At 39.0% G+C, this 22,405-nt stretch overlaps 1 protein-coding gene across 6 annotated transcripts in view; it reads right to left on the reverse strand.

Annotated features, from left to right (window-relative positions):
• Positions 1–22,405, reverse strand: part of ARMH4 (armadillo like helical domain containing 4) — a 156,048-nt gene that overhangs the window by 108,964 nt on the left and 24,679 nt on the right. Inside the window, exon 5 of one of the 6 annotated variants that reach the window (XM_034937628.3) lies at positions 6,844–11,103. The exons of the other annotated variants lie outside the window; for them this stretch is intronic. Within the exon in view, the coding sequence (XP_034793519.2) occupies positions 10,922–11,103 (182 nt within the window). The 3' untranslated portion in view covers positions 6,844–10,921. Of the gene's footprint in view, positions 1–6,843; positions 11,104–22,405 lie in introns of those variants that run through there. 6 annotated transcript variants of the gene reach the window in all.

The raw sequence follows: 22,405 nt of genomic DNA on the forward strand, positions 1-22,405 counted from the left end.
GCACGGTGGCTCATGCCTGTAATCCCAACACTTTGGGAGGCCGAGGCAGGTGGATCACGACGAGGTCAGGAGATTGAGACCATCCTGGCCAACATGGTAAAACCCTGTCTCTACTAAAAATACAAAAATTAGCCAGGCATAGTGGCACAAGCCTGTAGTCCCAGCTACTCAAGAAGCTGAGGCAGGAGAATCGCTTGAACCCAGGAGGCAGAGGTTGCAGTCAGACGAGATCACGCCACTGCGCTCCAGCCTGGGCAACAGAGTAAGACTCCAGCTCAAAAAAAAAAAAAAAGAAAGAAAGAAAGAAGGAAATAACTGATCTTGGTTTACTATGCATAGTAGAAACATGTCCTATGTCAATAACCAGTGATAATGCTCAAAGATGTAAAGTTATATTTGTTCTGACAATCTCTAAAAACATTGCAATCCAGGAAAGGAAGATTCAGAGAGTTTAGCCTGAAAAGTTCCTTCTAGTCATGTTACCTAGAATTGGAAAGTTCATCCTCATAACCGACACTTCTTTTTCACAAGTTGACATGGCACTGATTACATCATAACCCCAAACACTAACAGCAACCCTAGCAGCAAATGGGCAGGAAGAACGGTTTCTAAGTAACCATCTCTCTTGACAGTCAAAATCCTCCCAAAAAACTGCACTGTTCCCACTCCCAAACACATAATCCACATTATGAAAAATTCCTTTTCACTCTTGTTGAACCAGCATCTCCTTAGAAGACGTGTCCCACTGAGTCCAGCATGCACAGACAGGAACGACGGGCTCCTTGCCATGGAGCTAATGGATTTCCATAGCATCCTTACCGAGATCAAGTCACTCGGGATTAATCTGATGCTCCTGCTAGCATGTCCACTGTCAAGAATTCCAACACCTAACAATAGTGAAAAACCTGGATGAGATGTCAGCCAAAACCCTAACTTAGGTGTTCAGACAGTTAGATGGTTCAGCATGCAAGAGGGACTGGGACATGGTTCAATTTCTGACTGCTGTGCTTGAGGTGAACTAAAACAGTTGAGAATAAAACTAAGAAACGTTAAACAGAAATGTCAGAGAACAGTGCCACATGGCCAAGAGATGCTTAGTGATATTAAATAGTGTGTCCATAGCTCAAATAGAGAAATGTCCTGTTGCAAGTGGCAGGCAGACAAAATGTGTCTACACGGTACTCTCTCTTAGCCAACTTTATCTGTCTGGCAGATCTCTGACAATCTCTTAACAGCTGTTCAAAGCCCACGACGATACTTTGTACTTACATGGGGCTTTCCTTCCAAGAGACTCAAACGGCTTTTCAGGCTTTATTCTCCAAACTTACATTGTTAGCTAACAGGGAACAAGCTTTATAAGTTTTGTTTTACTTACAAGTTACTTGGTAGGTGAAAAAAAAAAAACTACCTTGGATGCTCAAATATCACAGCAGAGGCTTAAATTAGCTTGTGCAAACCCAGAATTTTTGCCTCTCTGGATCAGACCTGTTTTCTTTATTCATTGCAAATATTTCTGTCTAGGGTTACCAAAATCGAGAGTCTTCATTTTGTTCAGGACCAGAGCCATGGGTTAACTCTCAACAAAATCAATAAAATATATGGGAGAAATTTTGCCCTATGACCCTGAGTAATTTTAGTAATCTGACTCTGCTACAAACATGTGTCATTTAATAGGCAGTTCCCACCAAAGGTGCTCAGTTTCTCTAACTGCATTTTTATCACAGCTTTGACTTTTTTAGATCTCCAGAAGATACAGAAGTAGCTAGCACTTCCAGGCTGTTACTAATGCATCAAAGATAGAAAAAACCTTGGTTGAGAATGTGTCATCCCAACAATGACGGCAGGAAGATCCAGAGTAGGAACACCTGTTCCCCAACATCTGCTGTCTAATCTTGACTTTCAAGGAGAATAGGGTCTCACCTGTATTTTCTGCCTTTTTGGAATAGCAATGATTAGTTTGAATCATCATCTTTTGCCTATTTATTCATGAGTTTTACATGTCAAATTTCTCTTTTAGTGGCTTTTTCTTCCCTTTACTAAGTTTAAAATTAAATCTAAGGTAAACAAATTAGAGGCCGGATGCAGTGGCTCACGGCTGTAATCCCAGCACTTTGGGAGGCCAAGGCAAGTGAATCATGAGGTCAGGAGATGGAGACCATCCTGGCTAACATGGTGAAAAACTGCCTCTATTGAAAATACAAAATTTAGCCGGGCGTAGTGGTGCACGCCCTTAGTCCCAGCTACCTGGGAGGCTGATGCAGGAGAATCGCTTGAACCCAGTAGGCGGAGGTTGCAGTGAGCTGAGATTACGCCATTGCACTCCAGCTTGGGCGACAGAGCAAGACTCCATCTCAAAAAAAAAAAAAAAATTAGCCCATGTGAAAAAGAAGGATGCCATGAAAAGAAACAAGGTAGCTTCACCAGGCATGGACTGAGCGCATATTAGCCTTTCTCCCACTTCTCCCATGAAGGGAATGGCTCTGACACATCCCGGTGGCATCTTTCTCAAAGAAGAAACATTTGTAGGCATACGTTTTCCTGGGAACTCTTATGCCAATAACAATCAAAAGCCATTGTTTCCACCTATAAAGTGACTGAAGCCCTAGAAATGACACTGCTTTTATTTCCAGATTTTTTTTACCTTGGGCATCAAATTGGGTGCAAAACTTAAAAGCCAGAAAGAAAATATTAAATTCGTCTTGAGGATGTGCAGCGACTCTCCAGCAGATGGCTCTCCAGGATCATAAGGTTCTAAGGGATACCAGAATTTTCTGAAATAACTACCACAAAATCCAGCAACTCACAGTTAAGCTGACTTAGAATACATAGAATTTCATTACATTTCTAAAATGGAAATATTCCTGCCAAGTGCTTTTACATTTTTATCATGTAATATGAGATATATATTAGACTATATACATATACCATATTTATCTTATTAAGCTTCATAGTGAAATGAACCCCAGAGAACTCACTATTCAATTTAAGGACTAGTAAGTTATTAATACTGTTACACCTATCTGCATATTCTTCTTAACAGCCTTCTTCCCCTTAAAGCCATACAAAGTTACTGACTGCTATATTTGGGGACTTTCTTTCCATTCAAAATTATGGTTTTAAGTTTCACACATCTTGTTGTACAAAACACTAGTTTATTAATTTTCACAATATATGCTGTTCATTATGCATATATGTCACAGTTTGTTTATCCCCATGTCAAGGAAGATTTCGGGTATTTGGTTGTTGCTAATTTTTTTTTGCTGTTATGAATACTGCTGCTTGAACACTCATAAATGATCTCTAGTGTATTTGTTCAAGGCTTTGTCTAGGGTACATTCCTAAAAGTGGAATTGCTAGGTTAAAAGGAATACAAGTGTTCAACATCCTAATGTCTAGATAAATGTCCCTAGCTCCACATCCTCATCAACCTTTGGCACTGTCAAACATTTAATTTCTTTTCAATCCAGTGTGTATAAAATGATGTCACTCCAGATGTCATTTGCACTTTCTTAATGACTAATGAGGTTGTGTATCCATTCAGTATCTGTGTGAGATGCCTACTCATGTCTTTCACTTATCTTTCTATTGGGCTGTCTGTCATTTTTCCGCTGATTCTTTTAGAGTTCTTTCTATCCTGGACATCAATCCTTTATCAGTTATATGGATTACAAATATTTTTGCTAATTTTAGAAGCTGTATTTTCACTTTCTTTCTAGCATCCTTTTATAAAAGGTTTTAGTTTTAATATCACTGAATTTATCAGGATTTTTATGGTTAGCAATTTTTGTGTCATATCTAAAAAAACTTTATTGTGAGGTCAGAAAAATATTCTACAATTTTAGTCAGTTTAAGGTTTGCCTATTACATCTGTTTTTAAACCACATAGAACTGATTTTTGTGTAGGATGTAGCTTCAATATAGTTTTTTCTATATGGACAACCAATTGTCCCAGAACTTTTTGTTTGTTTTAAATGCTTTCCCCATCACTCTGCAGTGCAATTTTTGTCACATGTCAAGGACCCTCTATAGCAGTGTGTTTCCATGCCTATTCTGCTTCACTGGCCACTTTGACTATTCCTGTCCATGTCCTCCTTGTCCAAATATATAATTATATAGTAAGAGCTTTATAAGTCTTAATATCTGTTAGGGTATTTACAGACACCTTCCTTCCATTTCTTTTTCTTCTTTAGGAGTACACTGGCTATCTCTTGGCCTATTGCTCTTCCATATAAATTTTATCAAAAGTTTACTAAGCTGTTCTGAATTAATGCAATGTAAAAATAAAATAATGAAATCTTACTGTTATTACTTCATTCTATTTTCTTTGGGTTTCTTCTATTTTGTTTTTATAGCTGTATTAGTCCATTCTCACACTGCTATAAAGATACTGCCTGAGACTGGGTAATGCATAAACAAAGGAGATTTAATTGACTCACAGTACTGCATGGCTGGAGAGGCCTCAGGAAACTTACAGTGGTGGTGGAAGGGGAAGCAGGCACGTTCTTCACAAGGTGGCAGGAGTCAGAAAGACCATGAGTGAGTGTGAAGAAGGAACTGTCCAACACTTATAGAACCATCAGATCTCATGAGAACTCACTACCACAAGAACAGCACAGGAAAACCACCCTCATGATCCAATCACTTCCCACTAAGTCCCCACCTCGACACATGGGGGATTACAATTCAAGATGAGATTTGGGTGGGGATACAGAGCCAAACCGTATCAATAGCTTAAGGTGGAAGTTACTCAGCTCATTAATTTTCATCCTTTCCTCTTTTCTAAGCTTTTGGGTTTTATTTTTTAAGCTGATAATTGTATATATTTATCATGTCCAACATGATGTTTTGAAGTATATATGTATTGTGGAGTGACTAAATCTAACTAACATATGCATTACCTCACAAAGTTATTTTCTGTGCTGAGAACGTTTAACATCCACTCTCAGCATTTATCAAGAATACAGCATGTTGTTATTAACTATAGTCACCATGTTATACAATAACAGAAACTTTTTTATTTTTTAAAGTGAACAAACTCACTGAGGGAGCTTTCTAAAGGTTAAAAATTTCCCATTATATAATCCTTCATCTTCACCCCACAAGTCTGATATATTTTCTCTGAGTCACTTCCAAATATTTTGATTTTCGATTATAATTTCTTCTTTGATCCACAAGTTATTTAGAAGTAGTTTTTTTCATTTTCAAAAGTATGGGGCAATTTATCTTTTTCATTATTAATGTCTAACCTAATTGCACAACCATCAGAGAATACAGCCTGCATGATATCAATTCTTTAAAATTTGTTGAGATTTTTTTTTTTTAATTTTTGAGATGGAGTCCACTTTGTCACCCAGGCTGGAGTGCAATGGTGCCATCTCGGCTCACTGCAACCTCCACCTCCCGGGTTCAAGTGATTCTCCTGCCTCAGCCTCCCAAGTAGTTGGAATTACAGGTGCACACACACCACGCCCAGCTAATTTTTTTTATTACAGGTGCACACCACCATGCCCGGCTAATTTTTAGGAGAGACGGGGTTTTACCATATTGGCCAGGCTGCTCTTGAGCTCCTGACCTCAGATGATCCACCTGCCTCAGCTTCCCAAAGTGCTGGGATTACAGGCGTGAGCCACCACGCCCAGCCAGGATTTTTTTAATGGACTGGTTTATGGCTAATTTTTATAAATATTTCATGTGTGAGTGAAGATAACATATTTGCTAACAGTTGAAGACAATATTTTATATATGTCAAGGAATGCTTTTGTCTCAAATTTTATTTTGTTTGAAGATTTTAACAAATTGAATACAATACATAAGAAGGATAATATATAATAATATAAAGCTGTTTTAGTATTCAAAAACCAATGAGTATAATTCAATATAGTAACTCCTTAAAAAAGAAAACCATATCATCATCTTAAAAGGTACAGAAATACCAATGCAGAAAAAGCATTTGATAAAAATCCAATATGCACACAATGTCCAAAAAGAAAAAAACAAAATCTAAGCTTTCAGCAAACTAAGAAGGGACAACTTGATTGTGTTAGTAAGTTTGGGCTGTCATAACAAAATTCCAGAAACTAGGTGGCTTAAACAACAGAAATTTATTTTCTCACAGTTTTGGAGGTTAGAAGTCCAAGATCAAGGCACCAGCCAGGTGGGTTTCTGGTAAGGCCTCTCTTCCTGGTTTACAGATGGCCACCTTCTTGCTGTGTCCTTACATGACATTTCTTCTCTTGCAGAGACTCTAGTGTCTCTTGTTCTTCTTCCTTTTTTTTTTTTTTTTTTTTATATTTCGTTAGAGATGGTCTCAGTCTGTCACCCAGACTGAAGTGCAGTCACACAATCACACGATCAGTTCACTGCAGTCTTGAACTCCTGGGCTCAAGCAATCCTCCTACCTCAGCCTCCCGAGTAGCTAGGACTACAGGTGCATGCCACTATCTCCAGCTAATTTATTTCATTTTTTGTAGGGATTAGGGTCTCTTCGGTGACCAGGCTGGTCTCAAACTCCTGGTCTCAAGCAATCCTTCTGCCTTCGCCCCCCTAAAGTTCTGGGATTAAAGGCATGAGCTACCCCTCCCAGCCCTCTTTCTCTTTTTATAAGGACACCAGTCCTATTGGATTTGGCCCCACTCTTATGACCTCATATAACTTAACTACCCCCTTACAGACCCTGTCTCCAAATACAATCACATTGGTGATTAAGTCTTCAACACATAAATTTTCTACGGACACAATTCAGTCCATAACACTGATAAAGGGTGTCAACAAGAAACCTCTGGCTAACATCATAATTAGCCCACTTGTATTTATTGTCATTATTGATATATTTGTGTTTGTTACTTTATTTTTTCCACTTTTTCTGTGCTTAATTTTTCTTTCTTTTTTTTTTTTTTTTTTTTTTGGCTTTTTTTTCTTATTCTATTTTCCCCCACTACTGGTTTAGAAATTATACATTCTACTGCCTACTGCATTTTTCAGCTGTTACTCTTAAATTTTACCACGCATATTTAACTAACCAAAGACTGAACTTAATCACTATCTTATCACTCAATAAGAAGGGCTTTAGAGTCCTTTAACCCTGGCTGTATCTTCCCAATTTATTTTATTGTCCACTATTTTAGCTCTGTCCTCTCTTCTTACTCCATAAATTAGAAATTATATTTTATACAGAGTGCTTATGATTTATGTACATATTTACCAATTTATTTGTTCACTATTTCTTCTTGCATCTCAGTCCCTCCTTCTAGAATTATCTTTCTTCTTCTCTAAATGCAATGCCTTCATAAGTTCCTTTTCTAAAATCTGTTGCCAGTATTTTTGCCTTTGTTCTTTAAAAGTAGAGGCACATATTTCTAGGTTATTCGTTAATTTCTCTTAATTCATTAAAGAGATTCTCCTGTCTTCTGGTTTCCAGTTCCACCATTGCTGCTAAGTCTGCTCTCAGTCTAAATTTTGTTCCTTTGTAGGTAATCTTTTTCCCCTGGCTTTTTTCCTTTAAATCTGGATCTTCAGATTTCTCTCTTTGTCTTCATTGTTCTTTCATTTCATTACAATGTATCTTGTTGAGCATTTTTATTTTTAACTTTTTTTATTGATGTAGAACAAACAAAAAGTTGACAAACCATAAGTGTACAACTTAATAAACTATTACATCGTGAACCAGCATATTCACAACCCAGATTCTTTTTTAAAAAAGCAACATTCTATTGTACCAGAAGCCCCCTTCATACCACCATCATTACCCCAAAGGTAAGCACTATTCTGACTTCTAACACCACGGATTAGGTTTGCTGGTTTTTGAAATTTCTATAAATGGAATTATATTGTGTGCATTTCTTAGTGTCTAGCTTCTTTCACTGCAAGATCAACCCCTATATTGCTGCATGTGGCAATCATCCATTCATATTTAGCACCATGTAGTTTTCCATTGCATTAACATAGCACAACTTATTTGTCTATTCTACTGGTGATGATTAGAATCTAGGTTATTTCAAGATTTTTGCTTTTTCAAATAATCACTGTTGCTGTTAACACTCCTGTACATCTTTTGGTGTGCTTGTGTTTGCATTTTTGATGGTTTATTTATCTTGTGTGATACATGTGTTTCCTATGTCCATGGATTCATATTTTATCACAGTTTTGGAAAAATTTTCAGCCATTACCACTATGAATCCTATCCCTCTGTTATCTCCATATCTCTTCCATTCTCTCTATTTTCTCCTGCTGGATATCTGATTAGGTAAGTGAGAAGTTTTCACTCTACCCTCCATAAAACTTAGCTTTTCTTTCATGTTCTCTCACTTGTCTCTTTGTGCTACACTCTCTATAATGTCTTCAAATTGATCTTCCAGTTCATTAATTTTCTCTTTTGGATTATTTAACCTGTCATTGAGGCTTTTTTCCCAAAAAATTATATTTATATTTCTAAATTATATTTATATTTCTAAATGTTCTATTTGGTTATTTTTTTAAATCTGCTGGGTCATTTTTGATAGTGTTTTATTACCTCATTTTTGTGACTTCTTTAAATTTCTTTAAAGCTTTTATAAATGGTTATTTTATATCTATGTCTGGATAGTTTTAGTAACAAAGGTCCTGAGTAAAGAGTAAGCCAATCTTACTTGGCTTTGTCTTTTCTGCTGTCAGTCATGGTGGTTCATTTCCTTGTTAATTTGTTGATATTTTATTACAACACATTTATTTTATTCCTCACATTTGCTTGGTTCTAATCTGTGGGAAACCTATGGGACTCTATTGGACATGATTTTTTCCAGAGAGAATTTACATTTCCTTCTGTGGGAAGTCAGGGTGTGATACAAACCTGGAACTACTTTATTTTATTCCCCTTACACAGGCTTAATGAGGAAATTTTAGTCCAGGTTCCTCATCTTACTACTGGCTCAAGTGTAGACACCTAGTACAACAATGATATCACTACTTGTCCTAGAGCACCGTTACCTCTTCCTTGCAGTTAATTCCTTGGGTTTCAGCCCATCTTTGGAATACACCAAGCCAGAAAGCACAATCCTTGAAGATTTTTCTGACTACTTGTAATCCCATCAATTTATTAAGGCATATGTTTTACCCAAGATCTAGTCATTTTGCTATGTCAAGACCCATTAGTTTTCTGTCAGAATCTGAAATCCAAATAAGGTACTTTTCAAGGGCATCCATATTCAAAATCATCCATTTTATCTACTGTAAATAGGTCCAACGAGCTGAGTGAGAGTTTTTATTTGTTTTTCAAACTCCATTTTTAAATTCTCCAATTTCAAATACTCATAAGAGAATCTGTAATCTGGGTATATTTTAAAATTAGATCAAATCTGAAATGTTATCATTAAATATTACCTTCTAATAGAGAACCAAGAAATAAAGCTGCACACCTACAACCATCTGATCTTCAATAAAGTCAACAATAACAAGCAATGGAGAAAGGACTCACTAGTCAATAAATGATGCTGGGATAGCTGGCTAGCCAAATGCAGAAGATTGAAACCGGCCCCCTAACTTTCACTATGTACAAAAATTAACTCAAGATGGATTAAAGACTTAAATGTAAGACATAAAACTATAAAAATCCTAGAAGAAAATCTAGAAAAAACCATTCTGGACATTGGCCTTGGCAAAGAATTTATGACTAAGTCCCCAAAAGCATTTGCAACAAAAATAAAAATTAATGAGTGGGACCTAATTAAACTTAAGAGCTTTTGCACAGCAAAAGAAACTATCAAGGGGGTAAACAGACAACCAACAGAATGGGAGAAAATATTCACAAACTATCCATTCAACAAATGTTTAATATCCAGAATCTATGAGAAATTTAAACAATTCAACAAGCAAAATACAAACAACTCCATTAAAAATGTGCAAAGAACATGAACAAACACTTCTCAAAAGAAGACTTATGAAAAAATTCTCAACATCACTAATCATTAGAGAAATGCAAATCAAAACCACAATGAGATGTCATCTCACACCAGTCAGAATGGTTATTATTAGAAGTCAAAACATAACAGACGCTGGTGAGGTTATAGAAAAAAGGGAATGCTTGTACACTGTGGATGGGAATGCAAATTAATTCAGCCCCTGTGGAAAACAGTTTGGAGATTTCTCAAAGAACTTAAAACAGAACTACCATTTGATTCAGCAATCCCATTTCTGGGTATACACCTAAAAAAACAAATAATTCTACCAAAAAAACATGCACTCATATGTCCATAGCAGCACCATTCAAAATAGCAAAGGCAGGTAATCAACCAAGATGCCCAACAATGGTAGACTAACGAAAATGTGATACATATACACCATGGAATACTACGCAGCCATAAAAAATCATTTCCTATGCCATAATATGGATGCACCTAGAGGCCATCAAACTAAGTGAATTAACACAGGAACAGAAAACCAAGCATCACGTGCTCTCACTTGTAAGTGGGAGCTAAACACTGAGTAAATATGAACTCAAAGAATGGAACAACAGACACTGGGGCCTACTTGAGGGTGGAGGGTGGAAGGAGGAAGAGGAGTGAAAAACAAACTATCGAGTACTATGCTCACTACCTGAGTGATGGGATCATTCATATACCAAACCCCAGTGACACACAATTTACCCATGTAACAAACCTGTACATGTACCCACAAACCTAAAAGTTGAAAGAAAAAAACAGACATTACCTTAAACATGTCTGTTAATTTATTCAGTTCTCTCCTTGTTAAATGCCTCATCGCCATGACTTTTTAAACTCCATTATTAATCTATAAAAATTTCTTGAAAACTTTTTACTAAATTTCAAATTTTCCACTCACTGTAAAATAGTAAATATAATAATTTAAAATTTCCTCCATTGTAGCCTTAACAATATTTAGAAGGTACATTCATGAGAAAATAAAAAGGCTTGAGACAAGATAGTCCACTTCAAACACCAGTGGCAAAATGTTTTGGATTCAATTTCCATTTCAGGCAGCTGTTTAAATATTTTCTTGGCTGGGTGCAGGAGTTCACACTTGTAATTCCAACACTTTGGGAGGCCGAGGCAGGAAGACTTCTTAAGCCCAGGAGTTTGAGACGAGCCTGGGCAACATGGTGAAACCCCGTCTCTACAAAAAAACACAAAAGTTGGCTGGGTGGGGTGCTGCACATCTCTAGTCCCAGATACTCAGGAGGCTGAAGTGGGAGGATTGTCCGAGCCTGGGAAGCCAAGGCTGCAGTGAGCTATGATTGCGCCACTGTACTTTAGCCTAAACAATAGAGTGAGACCTTGTCTCAACAATAAACAAATAAATAAATAATTTTCTTATTTCATTTAGTATTACTTTCTCTGAATTTGAGGATTCTGCTCTTGATAATGGCATTGCCTATATCTGGTTAACAAGCTGAAGATACCGGTTTACATAAGTACCTTCGCATTTAGTGCCCACAACAACTCCTTTTCAGCCATGAGCCCATATAATTGGTATGTCATCCATTATCTTCTACAAATCCTGCCCCAAAGTTACACTGGTAGAGCCCTGTAGCAATAATTACAAGTTCTAGAGTTCAATACTTGCTCCTTTATTTTAGAGACAGAGTTTCGCTCTGTCACCCAGGCTGGAGTACAGCAGCACAACCACAGCTCACTGCAGTCTTGAACTCCAGGGCTCAAGAGACCCTCCTGCCTCCACTTCTCGAGTAGCTGGGATTACAGGCATGAGCCACTGTGCCGGGCTTAACATCTGCTCATTAAATAACTCACTTATGATTCAGATGACAGCTTCATATATTTCCCTCTAGAAAACGAGACTACAGCAATCCTATTTCTCAAGTATGCTATAAAGAGAAACACAAAGCTATATTAATATTATATCTGTAAATTCTGAGCCATCTGGAATAATATCTTTTTCTTCAGCTAATTAGTCATCTTAAAGGACTACTTGCTTTAAGCAAACATACACAAAACTTGTATATAAAAATCCACATATACTCAAAAGATAAATTATAGGTTGGTTAGGTTGATTATTGACTATGCAAAAATATGTATGAAAGTAGATTTCCCCTTCAAAATGTAAAGCATGTCTCAACCTATCTAAAATGAGGCTTACATAATAATTTGTGGAAATATGCATTTGTTTTATCATACTTGCATGCATTTAGCTCCTTGAAAGCAGATATTTCACCTTAATCCATCTTTGTGCCCCACTTCCCAGGATCAAGCATTGTGCCTCACACAGAATAAGCACTCAGTATATGTTTATTGAATGGAAATAAACTCAACAACACCCTATCTTCCTCTTCAAAATAAATATTTAAATGCCTTTAGAACTCCAATCCAATTTTCATTAAGTTATGTCGTGTATATGTTTCAAATGAGTATAACTTTTTTTTTTTAAAGAGACTAGGTCTCACCCTGTCACCCAAGCTGGAGTGCAGTGGTATGATCACAGTTCACTTCAGCCTCGAACTCCTGGGCTCAAGCAATCCTCCTGCCTCAGCCTCCTAAACAGCTGAGACTACAGGTACATGCCACCACACCCAGCTAATTAAAAAAAAAAAATTTATACAGGTGGAGTCTCACTATGTTTCCCAGACTAGTCTCAAACTCCTGGCCTCAAGCGATCCTCCTGCCTTGGCCTCCCAAAGTGCTGGAAGAGAGCCGTTTTCCACTCACTTATTCTACTCATCAGTGTGGGCTGAGTGGTCCAGGAGGCTTCATAGAGGAGAATAAGTTTGAGCTGAATTCTTTCTGTTTCTTTCCTGGCCTCTTAACTTCATAGCTCCCTGTTTATGGAGCAGAGGAGCTCTGAGTATTATTTGCTATAGAAAGTGACAGAATGATCTTTTTATCATATGGGTGTATTTCTTGTGTGGTGAGAACAGTGCTATACTGCCTGGAAATGAATCATACCTTTAACTGGGATGGAATTTTCTCTGAAGGGTGGCATGTACATGGTATTAATCATAACAACTGTTGGACTGTCACTTGCCTAGGAATTAAATGTGTGTCCTTCAACCTGTAAACAGGACAGACAGTACGTATGCAGGGGGTAGGGGCTCACTACTACTTGGTGGTGAGCCCTAGGAGAAATTCATATCTTGGTCTTGGCTCTTCTATGCGGGGGCGGGGGTGGGGAGTAGAAAATGAGAAGTTTACCCTTTACATAGGGGGAAAAAAAAAAGCCAAGCACTGAGGTGCCAGAAAGCCTGGCAAAGTGCCTGAAATATTGTGCCAGTGCTTTGGGAACAGAATATAAAACACCCAGACAGAGCACGGAATGGGTCAGGGCCCATAATCCCTAGAAACTCATTAGTGAAGATCAGAGAGAAATTTGTACTAGACGAACCTAATTCATTTTCTGTTTCTTTCACTTCTCAGTTTATTTGCTTTGTGTTCCCTTAGGTTTGAGCCAGGTCTTTTAAAAATTTCTACTAATTTCAGCTGAAACAGGTGAAAGGATGTACATCTCTTCCTGAGCCAGAGTTTTAATGGGAAACAGGATTCCTCAGAGAGCATGTGAAGCAGACACCTTAAAAAAAATCCAGAGGGAGCAGCACCAGGCTCCTGCCCACCTGGAGAATCTCCTTCTGCTGCTAAAACGCTGCAGATTCTTTATGCTGTTTTAATAGAAGAAATTTCTGTAGACTATTGTGTCTAGAGATAAGCAATGTAGAAGGAGGCAGAATGGCTGGAGAAGAAAAGGCCCTGGTAAATGAGGGCAAAATCAATGTAAATCTTTCAGGAGCAATGTAATGCTTCCAAGTGTGATAATTTTTAAATCTTGTAAGGTCATTTAAATTGGTGTATTACATTTTTCTTCTAATCTTTTCCCTCAGGGATGCACATTCATTTAAATGCTAAGAGGTAGTCCGATGGCAAAACAACTTCATGGTTATGAATATAGCTTGATAAAGTGTAGTTGATACTATCCACACATTATTCTATACATATTTAAGGTTTGTAATTGTTTGTCCTCCAATGCAATAAAATTCTCATGTTTGCACCAAAGAATACTTACATATGTCTATCCTCATATTGAAAAATCATGCCTTTGAAAATGCCTTAATTTTCTGCAAGCATCTAAAATATCTTTGAAATTTCTACCACTCACATATAGTTCCAAGCTACGTGTTTGCCTCAGCATCTGCACAAAAGCCACCACACATGGAAAGCCCTGCTTGGACCACTGCCCACAGGGATTCTCAACCCTGGAGTCTGTGCCCAGATTAAACAGTCAGAACAAATCCTTTTGCCAGGAGTCTGAACATCATCCTCAAAAACGACATGTATCTCTTTCTATAGAAACATCTAGTTTACTGTAAACTAGATATTTATTAGCCCGAGGCTGAGCACCTGATTGCCTGTTCTTCATGGAAAAGCAGCCGCTCCAGTTGTTAAAAGCTATTCTTAAGAAATAATTCATCTAACCAGTGAGCTATGACTTGGTTGATTGCACGGCTATAAAACAATTTATTGCTAGTGTGGTGTATATGGTATCTATTCACCACTCTTTAGAATTTTTTCCATATTGTTAGGTTTGTTCCCACTCATTTTTCTACAATTATCAATAAAATTATAAATATACAGTTGTACATCACTTAACAATGGGGATACATTCTGAGAAATGTGTCATTAGGCGATTTCATCATCATGCAAACATCATAGAGTGTACATACACAAATATAGAAGGTGTAGACCTACTACACATGTAGGCTATAAGGTATAGCCTATTGCTCCTAGGCTCCAAACATGTACAGCATGTTACTGTACTGAATACTGTAGGCAACTGTAACACAATGGTAAGTATTTGTGTATCTAAACATAGAAAAGGTACAGTAAAAGTACAATATTGTAATCATATGGGACCACTATCATATATGAGGTGTGTTGTTGACCAAAACTTCATTATACAGCACATTACTGTAAATATATACACAAATCTATAACACAAACACTCCCCCATGCCACACACACACACACACAAAGACACACAGGGGTATACACCAATCCAGTGTTTTTCTAGGATGGAACTAAAGTCTCTCCTGACTCTTAGAGTCCTTTTTCTCTCCTGACTCTTACTTAGAGTCCTTTTTTTGTGATCCTTTCTGCCTTCTGTCGATGAACAGAGTCAAACTCTGTAAAATATTTGAAGAGATATATTCTGAGCCAAATATGAGTAACCATGGCCCATGACACAGCCCTCAGGAGGTTGTGAGAACATGTGCCCAAGGTGGTCAGGAAGACCTGGGATTGATAGAAAGGGAATGTTCAGGTTAAGATAAAGATTGTGGAGACAAAAGTTCTTTTGAAGTCTTATAGTGGCTGCCCTTAGAAACAATAGGTGACAAATGTTTCCTATTCAGATTTTAGTTAATCTCTTTAGGATTGGGAGGGTCAGGAAGAAAAAGATCTAGCTTCGTTAATGGAGATTCTTTACAGAAGCACATTTTCCCCTACAAAGGACGCTTTGCAGGGCCATTTCAACATATGGCAAAGAAACATGTTTTGGGGTAAAATATTTATATTTTCTTCCTTGTCTCATAATGTTATGCCAGAGTCAAGTTGGAAAGTAAGTCACGATATACAGGGTTAAATAAAACCCATCTGATGAAAATTTATGATTTGTAGGGCATGACTCTCCAGACCCCTTAGATAGGAATTTGGTCAAGATTAAAACATCAGAGTTTAGTCCTCACTTATATGTTGCATTTCTGTTTTGTAGATATCTATCTTACCTCTTCTACTAGCACTCGTGCTCCCTTAAGAGCAAGATCCACCCCCAATTATTCTTGGTATCATCTGAATAGCCAAATAAATACTTGTTAAATGCACACATAACTGAAAGAATAAATAAAACCACTGAATATGTACAAAGCTAAATCCTTTCATCATCATGAGCCATTCTGTATAATTTTATGAATGTCTAAGATAAGCTTACTAAGCAGTGCCGGACTGGCAAAAAAAAGGCACACACACACACAAAAAATAGATGAGGGGAACCAACTCTACAAGGTTTACTTAACTGCAATTATACCAATAAATGAATTCCCTGTGGCAGGAAAGCATACCAGAAAAACGAGAGTAAATGTCAGTTATCTTTCTTCAACAGCAGAATTTGTGAACACAGCTTTACGGCAATACCTCACAATATTGATTTTAAATATTTTTGAAATACCACAGGCTATGTGAGCATTATTAGCAAACGTGATGACCATTCTGAGTGCTACATAATGGATGTACTAACCCACAGAGTATGCAGGTACTTAGGAATAGAGCTCTGTCATAAATGCCAAAGAAAGCACGATGATTTCAGGAAAAGACAACAAAATGACTTACCATAAGAGGCAACTGATAACTGAAATCACCAGCAATTCTGTGTTTCATAATCTATCATATAAGACACTTAAAGTGACACAAAAATGAAAACAAGAAAAGGAAACCTCATCCTTCCCTAACATATTTCGCAAAAAGTATTAGATGTTTCATGTGTTCATGTTAATAGTTATAAAATTATTTTTTATTTAATTCCCATTCAACAGAACAGGCAACTGGAGGAGAAAGACCCAGCACTGAGTTCACCATTAAAATCAAATGAAGGGCATATTCCATGGAATACTCTTTTCCATGTCATCTCCACTGTGTATCAGTTAAGTGGCTCTGTCATTGAGGCAAAGTTAAATCAGAATCCGAAGCATTTCCAAGAATAAAAGCCAATACTCGTGCCCATTCTTAACACAGAGGGAACATTCATAATCTCACACTACAGAATCACAAATAGCAGGAGACAGTTCAAGCCTATCACACTCTTCTTGATCTTTAACATCATATACCACACAGCAGCAACCAAAGGAAAAATCACTCAAACTTGGTTTTATAAATATGGCCTTCTGATGGGATTTTGCTAACTTGCGTGCTAGAAGGACTAAGGAAAACTAGGAAGAAGCCTATGAATTATTCAATGATGTCCACTATAACACAGGGAAAGGACGAAAATCCTACTGCCTTTCTAGAGAGACTAAGGGAGGCATTGAGAAAGCATACCTCCCTGTCACCTGACTCTATTGAAGGCCAACTAATCTTAAAGGATAAGTTTATCACCCAGTCAGCTACATACATTAGAAAAAAACTTCAAAAGTCCACCTTAGGCCCGGAGCAAAACTTAGAAACCCTATTGAACTTAGTAACCTTGGTTTTTTATAATAGAGATCAGGAGGACCGGTGGAACAGGACAAACGGTATAAAAAAAAAAGGCCACCGCTTTAGTCATGGCCCTCAGGCAAGTGGACTTTGGAGGCTCTGGAAAAGGGAAAAGCTGGGCAAATCGAATGCCTAATAGGGCTTGCTTCCAGTGCGGTCTACCAGGACACTTTAAAAAAGATTGTCCAAATAGAAGTAAGCCGCCCCCTTGTCCATGCCCCTTATGTTGAGGGAATCACTGGAAGGCCCACTGCCCCAGGGGATGAAGGTCCTCTGAGTCAGAAACCACTAACCAGATGATACAGCAGCAGGACTGAGGGTGGCTGGGGCAAGTGCCAGCCCATGCCATCACCCTCACAGAGCCCCAGGTATGCTTCACCATTGAGGGCCAGGAGGTTAACTGTCTCCTGGACACTGGCACAGCCTTCTCAGTCTTACTCTCCTGTCCCGGACAACTGTCCTCCAGATCTGTCACTATCTGAGGGGTCCTAGGACAGCCAGTCACTAGATACTTCTCCCAGCCACTAAGTTGTGACTGAGGAGCTTTACTCTTTTCACACGCTTTTCTAATTATGCCTGAAAGCCCCACTCCCTTGTTAGGGAGAGACATTCTAGCAAAAGCAGGGGCCATTATACACCTGAACATAGGAGAAGGAACACCCATTTGTTATCCCCTGCTTGAGGAAGGAATTAATCCTGAAGTCTTGCCAACAGAAGGACAATATGGACGAGCAAAGAATGCTCATCCTGTTCAAGTTAAACTAAAGGATTCTGCCTCCTTTCCCTACCAAAGGCAGTACCCCCTTAGACCCAAGGCTCAACAAGGACTCCAAAAGATTGTTAAGGACCTAAAAAACCCAAGGCCTAGTGAAATCATGCAATAGCCCCTGCAATACTCCAATTTTAGGAGTACAGAAACCCAGCAGACAGTGGAGGTTAGTGCAAGAACTCAGGATTATCAATGAGGCCGTTGTCCCTCTAGACCCAGCTGTACCTAACCCTTATACTCTGCTTTCCCAAATACCAGAAGAAGCAGTGTGGTTTACAGTCCTGGACCTTAAGGATGCCTCTTTCAGCATCCCTGTACATCCTGACTCTCAATTCTTGTTTGCCTTTGAAGACCCTTCAAACTCAACGTCTCAACTCACCTGGACTGTTTTACCCCAAGGGATCAGGGATAGCCCCCATCTATTTGGCCAGGCATTAGCCCAAGACTTGAGCCAATTCTCATACCTGGACACTCTTGTCCTTAGGTACATGGATGATTTACTTTTAGCCGCCAGTTCAGAAACCTTGTGCCATCAAGCCACCCAAGTGCTCTTAAATTTCCTTGCTACCTGTGGCTACAAGGTTTCCAAACCAAAGGCTCAGCACTGCTCACAGCAGGTTAAATACTTAGGGCTAAAATTATCCAAAGGCACCAAGGCCCTTGGTAAGGAACGTATCCAGCCTATACTGGCTTACCCTCATCCCAAAACCCTAAAGCAACTAAGAGGGTTCCTTGGCATAACAGGTTTCTGCCAAATATGGATATTCCCAGGTACAGCAAAATAGCCAGACCATTATATACACTAATTAAGGAAACTCAGAAAGCCAATACCCATTTAGTAAGATGGACACCTGAAGCAGAAGCAGCTTTCCAGGCCCTAAAGAAGGCCCTAACCCAAGCCCCAGTGTTAAGCTTGCCAACGGAGCAAGACTTTTCTTTATATGTCATAGAAAAAACAGGAATAGCTCTAGGAGTCCTTACACAGATCCAAGGGACAAGCTTGCAACCCATGGCATACCTGAGTAAGGAAACTGATGTAGTGGCAAAGCGTTGGCCTCATTGTTTACGGGTAGTAGCGGCAGTAGCAGTCTTAGTATCTGAAGCAGTTAAAATAATACAGGGAAGAGATCTTATTGTGTGGACATCTCATGATGTGAATGGCATACTGACTGCTAAAGGAGACTTGTGGCTGTCAGACAACCGTTTACTTAAATACCAGGCTCTATTACTTGAAGGGCCAGTGCTGTGACTGAGTACTTGTGCAACTCTTAATCCAGCAACATTTCTTCCAGACAATGAAGAAAAGATAGAACATAACTGTCAACAAGTAATTGCTCAAACCTACGCTGCTCGAGGGGACCTTTTAGAGGTTCCCTTGACTGATCCCAACCTCAGCTTGTATACTGATGGAAGTTCCTTTGTAGAAAAAGGACTTTGAAAAGCGAGGTATGCAGTGGTCAGTGATAATGGAATACTTAAAAGTAATCCCCTCACTCCAGGAACTAGTGCTCAGTTGGCAGAACTAATAGCCCTCACTTGGGCACTAAAATTAGGAGAAGGAAAAAAGGTAAATATATATACAGACTCTAGGTATGCTTACCTAGTCCTCCATGCCCATGCAGCAATATGGAGAGAAAGGGAATCCCTAACTTCCAAGGGAACACCTATTAAACATCAGGAAGTCTTTAGGAGATTATTATTGGCTGTACAGAAACCTAAAGAGGTGGCAGTCTTACACTGCCGGGGTCATCAGAAAGGAAAGGAAAGGAAAATAGAAGGAAACCACCAAGTGGACATTGAAGCCAAAAGAGCCACAAGGCAGGACCCTCCATTTGAAATGCTTATAGAAGGACCCCTAGTATGGGGTAATCCCCTCCGGGAAACCAAGCCCCACTACTCAGCAGGAAAAATAGAATAGGGAACCTCACAAGGACATACTTTCCTCCTCTCCAGATGGCTAGCCACCGAAGAAGGAAAAATACTTTTGCCTGCAGCTAACCAATAGAAATTACTTAAAAACCTTCACCAAACCTTTCAGTTAGGCATTGATAGCACCCATCAGATGGCCAAATTATTATTTACTGGACCAGGCCTTTTCAAAACTATCAAGCAGATAGTCAGGGCCTGTGAAGTATGCCAAAGAAATAATCCCCTGCACTGCAGGCCATACATTTCAATCCCTGTATCTTTAATCTCCTTGTTAAGTTTGTCTCTTTCAGAATCAAAGCTGTAAAACTACAAATCGTTCTTCAAATGGAGCCCCAGATGCAGTCCATGACTAAAATCTACCACAGACCCCTGGACTGGCCTGCTAGCCAATGCGCTGATGTTAATGACATCAAAGGCACTCCTCCCAAGGAAATCTCAACTGCACAACCCCTACTATGCCCCAATTCAGCAGGAAGCAGTTAGAACGGTCGTCAGCCATCCTCCCCAACAGCACTTGGGTTTTCCTGTTGAGAGCGGGGACTGAGAGACAGGACTAGCTGGGTTTCCTAGGCTGATTAAGAATCCCTAAGCCTAGCTGGGAAGGTGACCACGTCCACCTTTAAACACGGGGCTTGCAACTTAGCTCACACCCAACCAGTCAGATAGTAAAGAGAGCTCACTAAAATGCTAATTAGGCTAAAACAGGAGGCAAAGAAATAGCCAATCATCTATCACCTGAGACCACAGCGGGAGGGACAATGACCGGGATATAAACCCAGGCATTCGAGCCGGCAACAGCTACCCTCTTTGGGTCCCCTCCCTCTGTATGGGAGCTCTGTCTTCCCTCTATTAAATCTTGCAACTGCAAAAAAAAAAAGAAAAATATCTTAAAAACTTCACCCTAATGCTACTTAAACAATGTATTTCCCAATTTTTTTCTGATTGATGATAAAAGAAAGAGACAAAGACATTGGCTTCAGTATGAGGCCACCAGACTCCCAAGAATATCATTCAGTCACCTGAATGAAGGCATACTTTTCAGAAATGACTTTCTCCTGAAATTCCCGTTATCAGTAAAGAAGACCGCAGAAGGGGACAGAACTAGAAACCCCAGATAAGGAAAGAGAGATAATACCACTATCTCTTCAGCAGAGGAAATTAAGAGACACTGCAAATAAATACTGGAATTGTTCTCTGAGGACAAAAACAACCATGATATTAAATACACACATACGCATGCATGCACACATGTGCACACATGAAGGCAGGAAAATGGTTATATCTGAAATAGATTAAACAATGAGTGGCAAAATAATGACAGCTTTCTGCCCCATGTATGGTGCCTGGCTGGGAAAAAAATGTCAAAAACGCAATCATTTAAAAACTAAATATAAAGACAGACAAAACAGTCTTAGAAAAGCAAATAAAAACTGTCAGAAAAGAAAAAAACTGTAGTTAAAGGATATATTTGGTTTTGTATTTTAAAAAATTAAGTTATTAAAGAAAGTTAAACATAGCTTCTCCATTGGATTTTTTTTTTTTTTTTTGAGATGGAATCTTGCTCTGTTGCCCAGGCTGGAATGCAGTGGTGTGATCTCGGCTCACTGCAACCTATGCCTCCCGGGTTCAAGTGATTCTCCTGCCTCAGCCTCCCATGTGGCTGGGATTATAGGTGCGTGCTACCATGCCTGGCTAATTTTTTGTATTTTTAGTAGAGGTGGGGTTTCACTGTGTTAGCTGGGATGGTCTCGATCTCCTGACCCCGTGATCCACCTGCCTCGACCTCCCAAAGTGCTGGGATTACAGGTGTGAGCTACCATGCCCGGCCAAGAATTAAAAATCTCTATGTTAAAGGTAATTCTCCAGCAAGTCAATTACTATGAGTTTGTTTCATAAGGTCTATAATAAGTGGGCCTTTTGAAACAAATGAGGAAATGGGGATTTAATATGGTTTGGTTGTGTCCCCACCCAAATTTCATCTTGAATTGTAGCTCCCATAATCCCCATGTGGCATGGGAGGGACCCAGTGGGAGGTAACTGAATCATGGGGGTGGGTCTTTCCCATGCTGTTCTCATGACAGTGAATAAGTCTCAAGAGATCTGATGGTTTTATAAAGGGCAGTTCCCCTATACAAGCTCTCTTGCCTGCTGTCATATAAGATGTAACTGTGCTACTCCTTTGCCTTTCGCCATGATTGTGAGGCCTCCCCAGCCATGTGGAACCTCTTTCACTTTATTAAACCTCTTTTCTTTATAAATTACCCAGTCTCGGGTATGTCTTTATTAGCAGCATGAGAACAGACTAATACAGGGTTGAGATAATATCATGGGATTATACACAACGCTCAACATGCATGCCCACAGAAAGATATTAAATAAGACCAATCGGATCAAGAATTCAAGTTCCCCAGATGAGGAACACTGGAATTGCTTTTTTCTTGCAGAAGAGCTAACCCAGAAGAGTCCAAGCAAATTCAGTGTTCCTGTCACTGTATTCCTGTCTCTGTCTGGTCCGCACCATGGCAAGCACCAA

Source organism: Pan paniscus, chromosome 15 (assembly GCF_029289425.2).
Source record: "Pan paniscus chromosome 15, NHGRI_mPanPan1-v2.0_pri, whole genome shotgun sequence".
In the NCBI taxonomy this organism is placed as follows: Eukaryota; Metazoa; Chordata; class Mammalia; order Primates; family Hominidae; genus Pan; species Pan paniscus.